At 44.2% G+C, this 19,149-nt stretch overlaps 1 protein-coding gene across 1 annotated transcript in view; it reads left to right on the top strand.

Annotated features, from left to right (window-relative positions):
- Nucleotides 1-520: 520 nt before the first annotated feature.
- LOC120025627 (contactin-associated protein-like 4) overlaps nucleotides 521-19,149 on the top strand; it is a 155,183-nt gene continuing 136,554 nt past the window's right edge. Inside the window, exons 1-2 of the mRNA XM_038970173.1 lie at nucleotides 521-545; nucleotides 2,742-2,852. Of these exons, the coding sequence (XP_038826101.1) occupies nucleotides 521-545; nucleotides 2,742-2,852 (136 nt within the window). The remainder of the gene's footprint in view (nucleotides 546-2,741; nucleotides 2,853-19,149) is intronic.

Raw genomic sequence — 19,149 nt, 5'->3', positions numbered from 1 at the left:
CAATCCAGTTTTTTTTTTGTTGCGCTATTAGATGAAGCACAAAGATAACACATTAAGTTGTTGTATAAATCCAACATATCTGGGTTTGTATTCCCATTTGAACTTATGCTTTTAAATGGTTGAACGTGCAGTGATAGCACATTTATATGAAAACTAAGGGCTCGATTCAATCTGTATCACCAAAGTTCAGCGCTATCGCGCGATTGACATTTAAAGGCAACATTCCCACATTTGTGGAGACCGCATGCATTGCAAACACTACATATGTCAGCTCAATCGAAAATTACCTTTACATTTCAAGCACGCTATAGCGCAGAATTTTGCCGAATCGAGCCCTAAATCCCGAATCAGACATTGTTTTCCCATTGGAATTTGGTTGTGCTTTTAGATCGTTGAAAGCATAGTGACAACACATTGAGAATTCAACAAACATCTGGCTGTCTTTTTGACTGGGTGAATAAAGATTGAAATCTCATTGATCAACATCTCAAACAAATATTACCCACATTTCCACATTGAAATGACGTGGTGTGACCAGTGGGACGGTACTCATGCACACATTTGTGAAGGTGTTGGAACATAACAATGTGATCTGCACTCTAGCGATTTTAGTTATTATTAGCATATTAGCATCCTGTGACATCACTTCAATGGTGTCATTGGTGGATAGTATTGCTGCTGACAGAGAGCAGTAACAGCGTGTTAAATGGTGGTCGACATGGTGATCAAATTGTGACAAAATGGAAAATAGTGTCTCTGAAATTGCTTTAGCCTGTTTGGGCTGCAAGCCCGATATCGGTACACCTATGACAACATCCCCCCACCCCCCCCACACTGATTAGCATCGCTAGCATAGCGTCACAATTAAATAGTAGCATCTAAATATCATTAAATCACAAGTCCAAGACACCAAATGAAAGATACAGATCTTGTGAATAAAGCCACCATTTCAGATTTTTAAAATGTTTTACAGGGAAGACAAAATATGTAAATCTATTAGCTAACCACGTTAGCAAAAGACACCATTTTTCTTTGTCCACCATTTTTTCTCTCCACCACTAGCTATCACCAATTCGGCCAAATAAAGATATTGATAGCCACTAACCAAGAAAAAACCTCATCAGATGACAGTCTGATAACATATTTATTGTATAGGATAGGTTTTGTTAGAAAAATGTGCATATTTCAGGTAGAAATCCTAGTTTACAATTGCACCCACCATCACAACTCGACTAGAATAAATACACAGAGCAACGTGTATTACCTAATTACTAATCATAAAACATTTCTTAAAAATACACAACTCACAGCAATGGAAAGACACAGATCTTGTGAATTCAGACAATATTTCAGATGTTCTAAGTGTTTTACAGCGAAAACACAATAAATCGTTATATTAGCATACCACATATGCAAACGTTACCCGACCATTGATTCAAGCCAAAGAGAGCGATATCGTTATCATCGCCAAAATATATTAATTTTTTCACTAACCTTCTCAGAATTCTTCCGATGACACTCCTGTAACATCATATTACAACATACATATAGAGTTTGTTCGAAAATGTGCATATTTAGCCATAAAAAAACCGTGGTTATACAATGAAAATAGTAGCAAAACAAGCCTGAAAATGTCGGTCGCCATCTTTCAGAGTGATCTAGTTTAATCAATAGCTAATCATATACTTGACTAAAAAATACAGGGTTGACAGGAATCGAAAGACAAATTAGTTCTTAATGCAATCGCTGAATTACATTTCTAAAATTATCCTTACTGTGCAATACAGGGTTCGCCAAGCGAAGCTATACCAAACAAAATGGCGGAATATGCGTTTAAAATTTTTCGACAGAACAACGATTTATCATATTAAATATTTCTTACTGTGAGGTGATCTTCCATCAGAATCTTGGGCAATGTATCCTTTCTTGGGTCTAATCTTCTTTTGGTCGAAAGATGTCCTCTGTCCGTCGAAATGCCCACTAACGTTCGACCGGTACTGGAAACGTGCCCATCGCTTCAAAGTGCACCACAAAGAAAATGCCTCAAAATCGCACTAAACGGATATAAATTGCTATAAAACGGTTTAAATTAACTACCTTATGATGTTTTTAACACCAATAACGAGTAAAAACATGACCGGCGATATATAAGTGGCTAAACCAAAGCTTGGAAAGAGAGGAGGTCCAACGTCCTTCGTGCGTCAGGCGCAGGCAGGAAAAGAAAGCTACTTCCGGTATTTCTTGTTTTATACAGGCCATGATTGCGCAATCGACTCCATTCAAAGCGTCACCACGTACGGACATCCAGGGGAAGACGTAAGCAGTGTTTGTATCCTCATAGCATTTACAGGGACCTTAAAACCGACCCCAGATCAGGGGCCAAGATTTCTGAAATCTGACTCCCTGTCAGGAAAAGTGCTGTAGAAGGAGCTGTGTTTCACTCAGAGACAAAATTCCAACGGCTATAGAAACTAGAGAGTGTTTTCTATCCAATAATAACAATAATATGCATATTGTACGAGCAAGAATTGAGTACGAGGCCGTTTGAAATGGGCACCCTTAATCAGAGCTACTCAATACTGCCCCTGCAGCCCAAACAGGTTAAACATGGTCCTGATGATGTTTTAGACTACATCTCTGAATAATTTGGAAATACTGTACTAATAATAATGTTACTAATAGTTCACCTGTGATTGTAAAGCATAACCCTGTCCTTTGTTGTTTTCCTGTTTGCTTGACAGACAGCTGTGATGGCCCACTGGTGTCCAGCCTGCCCCAGTCCTCCTTCAGAAGCTCATCACAGTTATCCAACAGCCATGGACCCGGCTTTGCCAAAGTCAACAGGAGAGATGGTTAGTACTGGACATTGGACACATTTCCCTGATATGGACACTGTATTGATTGTAGGATTCCTTAGTATCTCCACTGTTATTTCGAGCCTGTATTCCGGCCGTACACAGTGGGCTGCTGTGTTGTGGTGCTCAGATGCTCAATGCGGAGAGGGAGAGAGAGGGTTGGATTCCCCACAGGACTGTGCATAGAGAACATCAAAGGCAGGTTTCGTTTCAGCAGCAGCAGTAGCGCAGGAACCAGATCCCTTTTTTTTACTGAATTCCCTTGCTGGTGACAGAGAGCTGCTGTTACCTCATCCCCAGCTGGTCGCCTACAGTGGGTAGATATTGGAATACTCCATTACAAGCACCAGTGCAAGGTCGCCCTTCTTTACCTTCGCAATGCATCTGAATTCATCCATAAAAAAATTCAAAAGGGGATTGGTTGGTTTGTTGTTTTGTTTGGATGCTGAATGCTGATCGAAGGGTATCCTTGCATTGCTTAGAGGGGGAAATGCTATCACGGTGGTTCTTTGTATGAATGTTTTAAAACGGGTAGGGTTGATCTATTTCGTGGTTTATCCAACCTGGAAAGCAGAAACTCAGATGGGAATAGGAGGGATTTTTAGCAGCCACATAACAGGATCTTGTGCACATGATTTTCTTCGACTGTGAGACCAAAGCAATCTAAGCTTGCTGGATGCTTCTTCCAAGCTGTATTTGATGGCTGTAGCAGTAAGCACACTGTTGGTTTTTCACTATTCCCATCTGAGTTGATCTGAGTGAAGTGGATCAATAGGTGTCTAAAACTGTCTATGGTATTATCAGTTTGGTATACTGTATTTCTCTGTGTTTGACCATGATGAAGTTGTATCAGTCAGGTTAAGCGTTTTTATATATCAGATAATATATGCACCAGAGCAAAGCTGGATGAAATGACTATATGTTGCTACACAATAAAACAGGTGGTTCTGTGCCAAATTAAGTTTCTATAAGAGCTATGCTCATACAGTTTTAAATGGAACCTTTATTGTGCTATAAAGAACCGTTTCCTAATCCCCTTAAGGAGCCGACTCTTTTTTCAATTTTCGCCTAAAATGACATACCTAAATCTAACTGCCTGTAGCTCAGGATCTGAAGCAAGGATATGCATATTCTTGATACCATTTGAAAGGTAAAAGTTTGAAGTTTGTGGAAATGTGAAAGTAATGTAGGAGAATATAACACATTAGATCTGGTAAAAGATAATACAATGAAAAAAACATGCGTTCTTTTGTATTTTTTTTTGTACCATCTTTGAAATGCAAGAGAAAGGCCATAATGTATTATTCTAGGACAGGCGCAATTTAGGTTTTGGCCACTAGATGGCAGCAGTGTATTTGCAAAGTTTCAGACTGATCCAATGAACAATTGCATATCTTTTCAAAAGGCACATTTGGGCAAAAGACTACACAAATGTGCCTTTTTTATTTATTTAACCTTTATTTAACTAGGCATGTCAGTTAAGAACAAATTCTTATTTACAATGACGAGCTACCAAAACGCAAAAGGCTTCCTGCGGGGACAGGGGCTGGGATTAACAAAAGAGACAACACAACACTACATAAAGAGAGACCTAAGATAACATAGCAAGGCAGCGACACATGACAAACAGCATGTTAGCAACACAACATGACAACAACATGGTAGCAACACAACATGATAGCAGCACAAAACATGGTACAAACATTATTGGGCACAGATAACAGCACAAAGGGCAAGAAAGTAGAGACAACAATGCATCACGCAAAGCAGCCACAACTGTCAGTAAGAGTGTCCATGATTGAGTCTTTGAATAAAGAGATTGATATAAAACTGTCCAGTTTGAGTGTTTGTTGCAGCTCATTCCAGTCGCTAGCTGCAGCGAACTGAAAAGACGAGCTACCCAGGGATGTGTGTGCTTTGGGGATCTTTAACAGAATGTGACTGGCAGAATGGATGTTGTATGTGGACGATGAGGGCTGCAGTAGATATCTCAGATGGGGGGAGTAAGGCCTAAGAGGGTTTTATAAATAAGCATCAACCAGTGGGTCTTGCGACGGGTATACAGAGATGACCCGTTTACAGAGGAGTATAGAGTGCAGTGATGTGTCCTATAAGGAGCATTGGTGGCACATCTGATGGCCGAATGGTAAAGAACATCTAGCCGCTCGAGAGCACCCTTACCTGCGATCTATAAATGATGTCTCCGTAATCTAGCATGGGTAGGATAGTCATCTGAATCAGGGTTCGTTTGGCAGCTAGGGTGAAAGTGGAGCGATTACGATAGAGGAAACTAAGTCTAGATTTAACTTTAGCCTGCAGCTTTGATATGTGCCGAGAGAAGGACAGTGTACTGTCTAGCCATACATAAGTACTTGTATGAGGTGACCACCTCAAGCTCTAAACTCTAAGAGTGTAACGGTCGTCGTCGTCTGATGAGGAAGAATCGGACCAAAGCGCAGCGTGGTAAGTGTTCATGATTTTTATTTAAACTGAACAAAATAACAAAGTGAATAAACGAAACCGAAACAGTCCTGTCAGGTGCAGAACACTAAACAGAAAACAACTACCCACAAAACACAGGTGGGAAAATTCTACCTAAGTATGGTTCCCAATCAGAGACAACGGTAGACAGCTGTCCCTGATTGAGAACCATACCCGGCCAAAACAACACATAGAAAAATGAACATAGAATGCCCACCCAAATCACACCCTGACCAAACCAAAATAGAGACATACTGTAAAAAGCTCTCTAAGGTCAGGGCGTGACAGTACCCAACCCCCCCCCAAAGGTGCGGACTATGGCCGCAAAACCTGAACCTATAGGGGAGGGTCTAGGTGGGCATTTCTCCGCGGTGGCGGCTCTGGTGCGGGACGTAGCCCCCGCTCCACCTCTGGCTTGGCCCACTTAGGTGGCGCCTTTAGTGCGAGGACCCTCGCTGCCGACCCCGGACCGGGCACCCCCGTTGCGGGCCCCGGACTGGGCACGCTCGTTGCGGGCCCCGGACTGGGCACCCTCGTTGCGGGCCCCGGACTGAGCACCCTTGTTGGAGGCTCCGGACTGGAGGGCGTCGCTGGATGCTCCGGACTGGAGGGCGTCGCTGGATGCTCCGAACTGGAGTGCGTCGCTGGAGGCTCCGGACTGGAGGGCGCTGGAGGGAGGAGACGCAGAGACAGCCTGGTGCGTGGGGCTGCCACAGGGCCCACCAGGCTGGGGAGACCTACAGGAGGCCTGGTGCGTAGAGGAGGCACAGGATGAACCGGGCTGTGGGGGGGCACTGGAGCTCGTGTGCGCAGCCTTGGCACCACTCCTCCAGGGTGAATGCCCACTTTAGCCCGCCCCTCCAGAGTGCAGGCACAGGTCGAACCGGGCTGTGGGGGAGCACTGGAGATCTGGTGCTTACCACTCGCACCTCTCCACTTGGCTCAATGCCCACTTTAGCCCGGCACGGGCGGAGCGCAGGCATAGGACGAACTGAACGGTCCCAGCGCACCGGAGACACAGTGTGCAGAGCCGGCGCAGGATACTCTGGGCCGAAACGGCGCACCGGAGACCAAGCGCGCTGAGCTGCCACAATCCGCCCTGGCTGGATGCCCACTCTCGCATGGCACTTGCGGAGGGCTGGCATATAGCGCACCGGGCTATGAGCGAGCCCTGGAGACCCTGTGCGCTTTAACGCATAACACGGTACCTGACCAGTACCACGCTGCTTCCAGTAAGCACAGGGAGTTGGCTCAGGTCTATAGCCTAACTCTGCCAATCTCCCCGTGTGTTGCCTCTCGTGCCTGCTTCACTCACTTACCTCATATCGCCGCCTCTCAGTTTTAGCTCCCTCCAGTTCCTTTTTCGAGCGGCGATATTCCCCAGCCTGTCTCCAGGGTCCCTTTCCATCCAGTATCTCCTCCCATGTCCAGGAGTCCTGAACCCTCTGCTCCTCCATACCACGCTGCTTGGTCCGCTTGTGGTGGGTAGTTCTGTAACGGTCATTGTTGCATGAAGAAGGATCGGACCAAAGCGCAGCGTGGGAAGTGTTCATGATTTTTATTTCAACTGAACACTAAAACTAAATAACAAAGTGAATAAACGAAACCGAAACAGTCCTGTCAGGTGCAGAACACTAAACAGAAAACAACTACCCACAAAACACAGGTGGGAAAATGATACCTAAGTATGGTTCCCAATCAGAGACAATGGTAGACAGCTGTCCCTGATTGAGAACCATACCCGGCCAAAACAAAGAAATACAACACATAGAAAAATGAACATAGAATGCCCACCCAAATCACACCCTGACCAAACCAAAATAGAGACATAAAAAGCTCTCTAAGGTCAGGGCGTGACAAAGAGGTAGTAATCGCACCTGTGGGGAGAGGGGCATTCTTCTTACCAAACCACATGACCTTTGTTTTGGAGGTGTTCAGAACAAGGTTAAGGGTAGAGAAAGCTTGTTGGACACTAAGAAAGCTTTGTTGTAGACATTTAACACAAAATCCGAGGATTGCCTATTTTCAAGTTCATAATTGTGCACTCTCCTCAAACAATAGCACGGTATTCTTTCACTGTAATAGCTACTGTAAATTGGACAGTGCAGTTAGATTAACGAGAATTTAAGCTTTCTGCCCATATCAGGTATGTTTATGTCCTGGGAAATGTTTGTGTTACTTACAACTTCAGGCTAATCACATTAGCTTAACCATCCCATGGGCGGGGGGGGGCTGGACAGCGATCCTGTAGAGGTTTTAAGAACTATTAAAAAGGTTCTGCTATGGTTACAACCCGTTTTGGTGCTGTATAGAACCATTAATGGTTCTTTATAGAACCTTAATGGATGATGGTTCTATAAAGAACCTGTCACAGTCTCAAAGGTTCTACAAATAACTCGCTGGGTGTACCATGTTTCAGGTAAGACCCAAGTGCAGACTGTGTAGAAGTAACAATTTTTATTGTAACAACTGGGGCAGGCAAACGACAGGTCAAGGCAGGCAGAGTAGTCCAGAGTCGTGGGCCAAGGTACAGGACGGCAGACAAGCCCAGGGGTCAGGTCAGGCAGAGGTCGGCAATCCAGAGTTGGGGCAAAGGTACAGGACGGCAGGCAGAGTGGTCAGGCAGGCGGGCTCGAAGTCAGGACAGGCGAGGGTTCAAACCAGGAGGGCGGGAAAAGAGATACTGGAAAAAGCAGGCGCTGAGACACAAACCGCTGGTAGGCTTGAACAAACAAGACAAACTGGCACAGACAGACAGAAAACACAGGTATAAATACCCAGAGTATCAGTGGGGAAGATGGGCGACACCTGGAGGGGGGTGGAGACAAGCAGAAGGACAGGTGAAACAGATCAGGGCGTGACAGGGTGAACATTTCTCCCTTTCATGTAATGATGGAGTATGTAATCAGTTGTTTACATGGCAGAGGTTACATGGTTGTTTACCCGGTTGCCTCTCAACAACCACTCTTCTATTTGACCTTTGACCACTTTTTAAGGTCACACCCTGTTCTTTTATGTGACTGGAGGAGGAGCTAACATGGCATCACAAAGGATTGAAACAGTGATGTTAATTACAAAATGGACTAGATGACAATATCCCAGTTGTTCTAAGAATAAATCAATGAATCAATTAATGGATTCATCTAATTTACATCTCTGCCTGGAAAATGTAACACTCAGTATCCTCTAGTGTTTCTCAGAGGATATTCACATTACTGATTCAATTTGCTGACTAAATGAACAGTGGTAACTGTCAAAAGCGTCATCATTTTGTCCTCTGTTCAGTTCTACTGGTATAATATCTTCTCACCAGGCTTGTTTATTATTAAGAATGGTCTTTTGTGATCTGACAACTAAGTTGATTGAAATAGTGAATGAAATACTTCCATTCACTAATTATAATCAGAGAACAGCAACATGAGAACAGTGGTGATAGGATTGCATACAGTATATAGTCTGTAAGATCATTGTGTAAGAACATATCAAAATGGCCTACAAATTATATTGTTTGTCCTCAGACTGTCCTCAGAGTCGATTGGTTGGTTCCCCTCTCTAGTCAATAATATAATATAAAAATACATTTAATTTAGCAGACGCTTGTATTCAAAGCAACTTCCTGTCATGCGTGCCTACATTTTACATATGGGTGGTCCAGGAATGGAACGCACTACCCTGGCGTTACAAGCCTCATGCTCTACCATTTGAGCTTCAAATTAGAATTAGAATGCTATTCAGGCCCACCATTCTGCACTTTCACTTACACACACCAACCCACCAACTATTCTACACATGCTGTGATCAGATATGTGCCATGTCCAAGCAATCCAAGGTTGTGTAGAAACATGAAAAACCCATTGAAATCCAGTCAGGATCAGATCTGGTTAAACCCTCTCCCTAGGGGGACAATAACACATTATGGCAGGCCAGGTTTTGATCTCCCTTTGACTTATATTTTCTCTCTGTCACGCTCTCGTTCTCTCCTCCAATAAAACATAATTAGTTTACTTAGTTCAACCCAGTTTCTCTCTCGTTTTACTCCCCCTCTCTCTATCTCTCTCCCGCTTTCCTTTTCTCTCTATCTATCCCACCCTCCCTCTCCCCTTTCTCTCATTACCTTTCCATTCCCTCCCTCCTCTTCTCGCTTTCATACCTATTCTGCGCTCTCTCTTCCCCCCCCCTTCTCTCTTTCTAATAACTTCTCTCTCTCCTTTTCCCTTTTCTCATTCCCTCCCTCTCATCATCAATGCCCTGTCCCCTTGAATACAGAAACGGTGTGTTTAATTCTAATTATGAGTTACTCTGTCTCCAGTTTAAAGGGAAACTTCATCTCTAGACACTATTTGGGATGTTTTTCCAGGCTCCCTACATAGTTATGACTGACGAGAGGTGTTTCAGACATAATTATGTACCATAGAGGTATTATTTTATTTTTGCGGTGGGAGACCGCAAAATGAATGGAGTCATGTTTTGTAGCAATTATTGTGGCCTTTGTGTTTCACCGATTGCACGATCACGCTAGAAGTGAGTAGATATGGTTGTCCTTGTTCAAGCGAACCATTGCTATCTGCCACGACATTGCAACGTATCTAGGTTGACTCATGTTCCCAGGCCTTGTAAAGACTACAGTCTGATGGGAGTCCTACCTCCTTTCCCAATTGTGTTCCCACCCCCGAAGGCAGGCTTATCAAAACGGGGTCGGTACTAGTTTCACAGGTTCATAGTTTCACAGCTACAGTGGGGCAAAAAAGTATTTAGTCAGCCACCAATTGTGCAAGTTCTCCCACTTAAAAAGATGAGAGAGGCCTGTAATTGTCATCATAGGTACACTTCAACTATGACAGACAAAATGAGGAAAAAAAATCCAGAAAATCACATTATAGGATTTTTAATGAATTTATTTGCAAATGATGGTGGAAAATAAGTATTTGGTGACCTACAAACAAGCAAGATTTCTGGCTCGTTTACAGACCTGTAACTTCTTCTTTAAGAGGCTCCTCTGTCCTCCACACTTGTTACCTGTATTAATGGCACCTGTTTGAACTTGTTATCAGTATAAAAGACACCTGTCCACAACCTCAAACAGTCACACTCCAAACTCCACTATGGCCAAGACCAAAGAGCTGTCAAAGGACACCAGAAACAAAACTGTAGACCTGCACCAGGCTGGGAAGACTGAATCTGCAATAGGTAAGCAGCTTGGTTTGAAGAAATCAACTGTGGGAGCAATTATTAGGAAATGGAAGACATACAAGACCACTGATAATCTCCCTCGATCTGGGGCTCCACGCAAGATCTCACCCTGTGGGGTCAAAATGATCACAAGAACGGTGAGCAAAAATCCCAGAACCACACGGGGGGACCTAGTGAATGACCTGCAGAGAGCTGGGACCAAAGTAACAAAGCCTACCATCAATAACACACTACGCCGCCAGGGACTCAAATCCTGCAGTGCCAGACGTGTCCCCCTGCTTAAGCCAGTACATGTCCAGGCCCGTCTGCAGTTTGCTAGAGAGCATTTGGATGATCCAGAAGAAGATTGGGAGAATGTCATATGGTCAGATGAAACCAAAATAGAACTTTTTGGTAAAAACTCAACTCGTCGTGTTTGGAGGACAAAGAATGCTGAGTTGCATCCAAAGAACACCATACCTACTGTGAAGCATGGGGGTGGAAACATCATGCTTTGGGGCTGTTTTTCTGCAAAGGGACCAGGACGACTGATCCGTGTAAAGGAAAGAATGAATGGGGCCATGTATCGTGAGATTTTGAGTGAAAACCTCCTTCCATCAGCAAGGGCATTGAAGATGAGAGGGGGAGCGGGTGCAGGCGTGACAGAATCCCCCCCCCCCCCCCCTTAGGGGCACCACCCGGCGGCCCACCAGGGCGAGCCTGACGGGCCGGCCGAGGCGTGGGAGCTCGACGAGCCGGCCGAGGTGTGGGAGCCCGACGAGCCGGCGATGCAAGAAAACCTCTCGAGCCAGCTAAGGCATGGAAGCCTGACGAGCCAGCTGAGGCACTCCCGGTTCCTTCGGCAGTGGCACCCGGACCCAACGTCACCAACAAAAAACAAAAAAACTCCCTGATGCTTCAAATTGGGGTGTCAGCGTTCTGTAAGGACATACACTGGGAGGCGAGAAGCAAGTACAGGGTGTGAATATTTAATAAATAACAAAACAAGAACAGCGTCTGGACAGGGGGAACAAAATGACAATGCTGACATGGGGAGGAAACTGAGGAATAGACAGATATAGGGGAGGCAATCAATAAGTGATGGAGTCCAGGTGAGTCCAATGATACGCTGATACGTGTAACAATGGTGACAGGTGTGCGTAATGACGGGCCGCCTGGCGCTCTTGAGCGCCAGAGAGGGGGAGCGGGAGCAGGCGTGACACCTACAACATCAGTCTAACTGAATGTGGATATTATGTTGGTTGAATGTTTTAGGCAGGGTCCTGAATGTTCTTCAGCTGGTCTGGCAGACCTTCATGAGCTCCATTGTCCATGGACTCACAGACTATACACTTTGGCTCTTGCCAGCATTGTGCAGTCAAAGGGGATTTAAACTAGTTCCTGGTGCTGCAGATGTCGATGGGATTGGACTCTGTAAATAGAACACACAGGCCAGTCACTTGCGGTAGTTCGCTAGCTAACGGTTAGATACGGTCCGGCAGGCTGTAGCTAACGAAACCTAACGTAGCTATCGTTAGCTTGCAAAGTAACCAATGAAATGTTACCTCAGCAGCCTGCGCTTGCTTGAAGTTTTCACATCCAAGTACTGAACACCATACCATGAATAAACTTTACAGTTGTTAAATAGTTCTTCGCAAGCTGATGTTCTATGAATGAGTGGCTGGTGCAGTAAGTAACATTAGCTACCTGTTGACTCGCTGTACTACATCCTGAAATCACTATGAATTCTGTATATTGTGGTTTGCTTACAAGCAGGAAATGTAGATGGTCCATTTCTACCCGAAATGTAGATGTTAATAATATATTAATGGAGATATACAGTGTAGAATAATTTCGGACAACTTCAGTTCATGCCCTCGCCAAATATCCCCTCGTCAGGTAATCACTTTCTAAAAAGATCAAATTAGATTTTAAAGTGAAATTAAAATCCATTCATTGAAAATAACTCTATAAAGAACTATTGGCTAATCACATATTGATCTATTTCCCACTCCTGTTTCATGGTCTGATTGGTCTCTCCATGTATTTGGTCTGGTGAACATTTACCTTAACTGGCAGCTCAGCCAGATGCCAGCTTGGAAAGGCCTATCAGCGTTGCATTGGCCTAATTATGTTGCAATTAAACCTCCCTAATTCCGCCCGGTGTTTTCCCTCTGACGATCTGCCATGCTATTCATATGGCCATTATTGGAGGGTTTATGTCACCCAAGACCCCGCACCCTAAACGGCTCTTTATTTCTCATTAATTTGCTAGCAGGTGGAAAAACAGTACATTATTGATGAGAGAGTCGCCCGTTCATTAGACACGCATCTGTTCTTCGCTAAAAAGCTGGTACAACTTGCCAAAGTCATGTCGGCCATGATTTCCCCATCTCTTCCCTTAAAGAGAGAAAGAACAGCACACACCGGGCCTGAAATAGGTTCTTAACAGAGCTGTGTGCATACCAAATGGTATCCTACTCCCTAAACAGTGCACTACTCCCTATACAGTTCACCATAGGGCTCTGGTCAAAAGTAGTGCGCTATGTAGGGAATAGGGTGCTGCCCATGTTGCTGGGTATCAGAAGTGTCCCGTGCGAGAGAGGCAGGTTGAGGTTACCATGGTCAGAGTTGAACAGAAGGTGTTGTATGCTTAGGCAGTGAAGAAAGTAGAGGATGGGTCAAGGATGAGGGATCCTAAGAGGTTCCCGGTGAGTAGTAAATGTATTTTGCCAGTACAAAGTGATAGGCCTACGAATGAAATGTGCTTCAGTAAGAGTGGCTTTTAGCACTCTTAGCCATGGTTACCAACTGTACTGCAGAAATGGAACATAATTCACAGAAAAGGTGTTGTGATGGCAGCTGCAGAGAAGTACTTTGGTTTATGAGATTATACCGCAGACGAGTTACAGGGTGAGTTGAACGGTAGCGTCCCGTCCTCCCAGGCCGTTGACCTGGTGTAGGATTAGGTAAGGTCAACGTAGTGGAACGGGGTGGTGGGTTTTTAATGAGTGTAGGGTTAGTTGGCAGAGTACTTTTCTTAATTTTCTCTTTTTCCCGTTTTTGTTTCACAAAGTGTAAAGGATTTACACTCCAGTCCAGTTGGTGGCGGTAATGCACCTTTTTGGTTGCAAACTGCTATTTAAAAATCACAGAAGAAGACGCAAATAGGTTGTCATTTTGGAATCATCCCATAACAGGAAGAGAATGATTTGAACTTCCTGGTTGGAAGGCCTGTCATACACACATGACCAAATCTAAAGAGAGAAGTATGAAGTGGAGGGAGAACAGGGCTTAGCATGTCTTTCGAAGAGGCTAAAAATAGATCTGGGCTTGGAAAAGTTTAATATTTTCAGAAGGAGTTGGGAAATTGGTTAAGGGAGGAGGATGGAGGGACAGAGAGAGGAGGTTGAAAAGACTGAGGGAGGTAGCGGATGGGTTTGAATCTGTTGAGGCTAGCAATAACAATGTTCAAACAGAGTTAGCCGGTCGTCAGTTTGAGTTCAGGAGGTGAAATAGAAGGGGTAGAAGGTGTTGTGAGGAGTTTGAGCCTTGCATTGATGGACATGGTTGTGATGAAGATACGTTTGGTCCAGTTGGAGTGACATTTTTGGAGAAGTGGATCCTTTCCTTTTGGCAGATCCATTTGTGGTTTCAGGGTGTGTGGGAAAGGAGTTGGGTGCACCTGTAGTGGACTTGTGATATTTGTTTGTGTTTCTTCTGACCAGAGGGAGCAGGCGCTCAGTGTCACACGGCTTGGGTCAAGATCTGTTTCTTGCTTGGCTTTTAGGAACACTGCACCATTGAAAGGAGTGATGTCTGGGTTAGCGTTAAGTGTGGAGGTGGGGCAATTGAAGTTGAAGATTCCTGGTGTTTGTGACACCTGCCGTTTGGTGCGTCGCAGGCCCGGTGGTGAGCGTGGTGAAACAGAGGAGTCACTATCAGTCCTTTTGAGTTTTGAGTCAGTCTTTACTCAATAAAGTCATGTTAGGATATATCATTATCCTGTTGTCAGAGCTTTAGTGGCGAATCCACTGCATTGTTTTAGGTGCAACATGTATGGGTATGTTGCAGCAGTGTCTAGGAGGAAGATTCCAAGATCTGGAAAGTGTGCAGGAGTGCATGGGATAGAGGATTATGTCATTTTGGGGGATACAGTTGTGGCTGTTGCGAGAGAGGCAGGTTGAGGTTTCTAGAGTCAGAGTTGTGCAGAAGGTGTCGTATGCTGAGACAGTGAAGAAAGTAGAGGAGGATGGGTCAAGGGTGAGGGATTCTGAGAGGATCCCTGTGAATAGTAGATCTGTGCCAGCAAAGAAGGATAGGCCAATGAGTGATAAACGCTTAAGGTTGGCTTCTTAGCGTTCATGGCAATTGTTATCAAATGTACCGCAGAAATGGAATGTAAATCTGAGAAAATATATGTTGTGGTGGCAGCTGCAGAGAAGTACTTGGGGGTACGAGATTTGACTTCAGAAGAGTTACAGCGTGTGTTGCGTGGTGGTGTCTCGTCCTCTCAGTCCGTTGGCCTGGGGTAGGATAAGACAGGGTTAAAGTAGTTGAATAAGGTGATGGGTTTTAATGAGTATAGGGTTAGTTGGTAGTGTAATAAAAATATATGGATCTTTTTTATTGATTTATTTTTTATTTTTACCAGTTCCCCTTTCTCATTTTGTATCACAAAGTGTAATGGAGCTATACTGTAGTTCAGTTGGGGGCGGTAATACAACATATTGGATGCCAACCGCCATTGAAGAGGAGAAAGAGATGTATTGCAACAGAGAGGAAAGGCGTGATTCAATTTAGAAACCCGACAGATACATTGGTCAGTCTTAGTGGAATTCACCACTGATCTCTGAAGGAAAATAGTTTTTCTGTAGAACCTTGGAGGATATAGTGTTTGCAGTAGGGGACAGTGGGGTACATGTAAGTTGAGCCAAAGGTGTAAGTTGAGCCACCCTTGTTTCTAGGAAACCATACACAACATGAATTATTTGACCAAATATTTAGGAATATGTCAACATTTATGTTAAGGTAGAAACCAAATGGAACAAGTGGTAAGCGATTTTAGAAATTTCACGATCCTTATATTGAAACCGAAGTAGATCATTTGTGACCCACCACCTGGATTCGGTCCTATGCAGCAAAATTAGAAATTGTGTTTTTTTACAATAAAAGTAGAGACTCAGAGCTTGAAAGTTGTGTATCATAAGGAACAATGGGAAAGTGATTCTGCTTTGAAAGTTGATCAATTTGTAACCCAACTTTTGAGAAAATGGTCCTCAAATGTTTTGGTACACCTACTGGAAAGCTCTTCATTGTCTACACCCAATCAGCATTATTCACACCCTCTGATTGCAGAATTCAAATGTGAAGCCATGTGCTAAACAGAGTGAGTAATGTTCTAGACAAAGTGGTGAAAGTAATAGGAAAAATACACTATAGTCTTGGCCTTAATCCTAATCTGACTTTGGTGCAAGTCATGTTGTTCTTCACATTACAGTCTCTGGTAAACACACGCCATATCAAATAAAATCAACTATTATTTGTCACATGCACAGGATACAGAAGGTGTAAACGGTACAGTGAAATGGTTATTTGCATAGCAGCAATATCAAAAATATAAAGTATCCAGATAAATATTGTATAAATATTCCATAATTATTAGATGATGCTTACCCAGACACACGTGTCGAAATTGATGGGTCATGTGAAAGAAATGCTGAAACCACCTCCCAGTCACATCTAGCTAAGTGGATGGGTCACTATTGTCTAGACATGTACACATACTCATGAGATACAATAGATGATCGTAATCACCCTCAAACACACCTGGCTAACTTGATGGGTCATGTAATTTTGTTTAGACATGTTTAGACATAGCTAGCTAGCTAAACAATGAACCTGATGATGCTTTCAAGACAACTGGGAACTTGGAAAAATACGAGGTCAAATCATGACGCCACTGATCTTCAGGTCTGAAAGTTGGTTCCCGAGTTGGTTGACAGTTGATTTTTCCCAGTTAGAGCAATTTTTTCCCCAAGAGTTCCCAGCTAACAGTACGTTTTAACTTGCAATAAAAAATAGTTTAGGCCAAAATTTTATACGTATAATATCTAAAAATGTTACTAGCTTGACTTTTAGCCATATACATGGATGAATGCTTCTCCCTATCCGCCATGAATGCCATGGTTGCCCTTAGTTTGAAGATGTAATCCGGAGACTGGTGTTTTATACAACAGCCTTTTGTATGTCCTCTTTTCAACTGCCTCTGCATATTTGCAATCAAACGCCTGCATTTACTCCCTCTCCTTAGCTGCCATACTCTGCTTCCACCGGGCATTACACTGATTTCTAAACTCGGTCGACTTCTTCTGTGACAACAACACTGTTGATCGCCGTTTCTTCACCATCACTGTCATCAGAAGGGTCATCAGATGCAACACTTTAGCAGTTCTTCATGATATATATTTTTTAATGCGGTAGAAAGGATTATCTACACATGCTGATCAGCTCATTTTATAGCATGAAGCATGCTACATGGCAGACCAATCTGAACTCATCTCTCGGCATGTCCAACCCATCCATTATCTCAGCCGATCATGGCTAGTGGGAAGGTTCCTAACTTTTTCCTTGGCTAAACCAATTAGGCTCGTAATTTAACAATTGTATTTGTATTTACAGATGGCACACAAGAATACAAAACGGTGTAGATAATCCGGGTAGCCTCAGATAATAATATTGACATAAACGCTGATTTGGTGAGTGAGTTTTTATAAGGAAGTGCATAGGAGATGTTGTACCCACTGTGACTATTAAAACCTACCCTAACCAGAAACCGTGGATGGATGGCGGCATTCGCGCAAAACTGAAAGTGCGAACCACTGCATTTGACAATGGAAAGGTGACAGGGATTATGGCCGAATACAAACAGTGTAGTTAATCCCTCCACAAGGCAATCAAACAAGTAAAATGTCAGTATAGAGACAAAGTGGAGTCGCAATTCAACGGCTCAGACACGAGACTTATGTGGCAGGGTCTACAGACAATCACGGACTACAAAAAGAAAACCAGCCACGTCACGGACACCAACGTCTTGCTTCCAGACAAACTAAACACCTTCTTTACCCACTTTGAGGATAATACAGTGCCACCGACGTGGCCCGCTACCAAGGACTGTGGGCTCTTCTTCTCCGTGGCCGACGTGAGTAAGATATTTAAATGTGTTAACCCTTGCAAGGTTGCCAGCTCAGATGGAATTCAGACCAGCTGGCTGGTGTGTTTACAGACATATTCAATCTCTCCCTATCCCAATCTGTTGTTCCCACATGCTTCAAGATGGCCACCATTGTTCCTGTACCCAAGAAGGCAAAGGTAACTGAACTAAATGACTATCGCCCGTAGCACTCACTTCTGTCATCATGAAGTGCTTTGAGATGCTCGTCAAGGATCATATCACCTCTACCTTACCTGCCATCCTAGACCCACTTCAATTTGCTTACCGCCCCAATAGGTCTACAGACAATGCAATCGCCATCACACTGCACACTGCACCATCCCATCTGAACAAGAGGAATACCTATGTAAGAATGCTGTTCATTGACTATAGCTCAGCATTCAACACCATAGTACCCTCAAAGCTCATCATTAAGCTAGAGGCCCTGGGTCTCAACCCCGCCCTGTGCAATTGGGTCCTGGACTTCCTGACGGGCCGCCTCAGGTGCTTAAGCTAGGAAACATCTCCACTTCGCTGATGCTCAACACTGGGGCACCACAAGGGTGCGTGCTCAGCCCCCTTCTGTACGCCCTGTTCAACCATGACTGCGTGGCCGTGCACGCCTCCAGCTCAATCATCAAGTTTGCAGACGACACTACAGTAGTACGCATGATTACCAACAACGACGAGACAGGCTACAGGGAGGAGGTGAGGACACTTGGAGTGGGGTGTCAGCAAAATGACCACTCACTCAATATGAACAAATCAAAGGAGATGATAGTGGGCTTCAGGAAACAGCAGAGGGAGCACCCCCCATATCCACATAGACGGGACAGCAGTGGAGAAGGTGGAAATTTCCTCGGCATACACATCACGGACAAACTGAAACGGTCCACCCACACAGACAGTGTGGTGAAGAAGGCACAACAGCGCCTCTTCAACCACAGGAGGCTAAATAAATGTGGCTTGTCACCTAAAACCCTCACAAACTTTTACAGATGCACAATTGAGAGCATCCTGTCAGGCTGCATCACCGCCTGGTACGGCAACTGCACAACGCATCACCGGGGGCAAACTACCTGCAATCCAGGACACCTACAGCACCCAATGTCACAGGAAGGCCAAAAAGATAATCAAGGACAACAACCACCCGAGCCACTGCCTATTCACCCCGCTACCATCCAGAAGGCGAGGTCAGTACAGATGCATCAAAGCTGGGACCGAGAGACTGAGAAACAGCTTCTTTCTCAAGGCCATCAGACTGTTAAACAGCCATCCCTAACGCAGAGAGGCTTCTACCTACATACAGACTTGAAATCATTGGCCACTTTAATAAACGGATCACTAGTCACTTTAATAATGCCACTTTAATAATGTTTACACTTCTTGCATTACTCATCTCATAAGTGTATACTGTATTTTATACCATCT

This window comes from Salvelinus namaycush, chromosome 31, assembly GCF_016432855.1.
Source record: "Salvelinus namaycush isolate Seneca chromosome 31, SaNama_1.0, whole genome shotgun sequence".
In the NCBI taxonomy this organism is placed as follows: Eukaryota; Metazoa; Chordata; class Actinopteri; order Salmoniformes; family Salmonidae; genus Salvelinus; species Salvelinus namaycush.
This window is presented reverse-complemented; position numbering and strand designations above follow the sequence as displayed.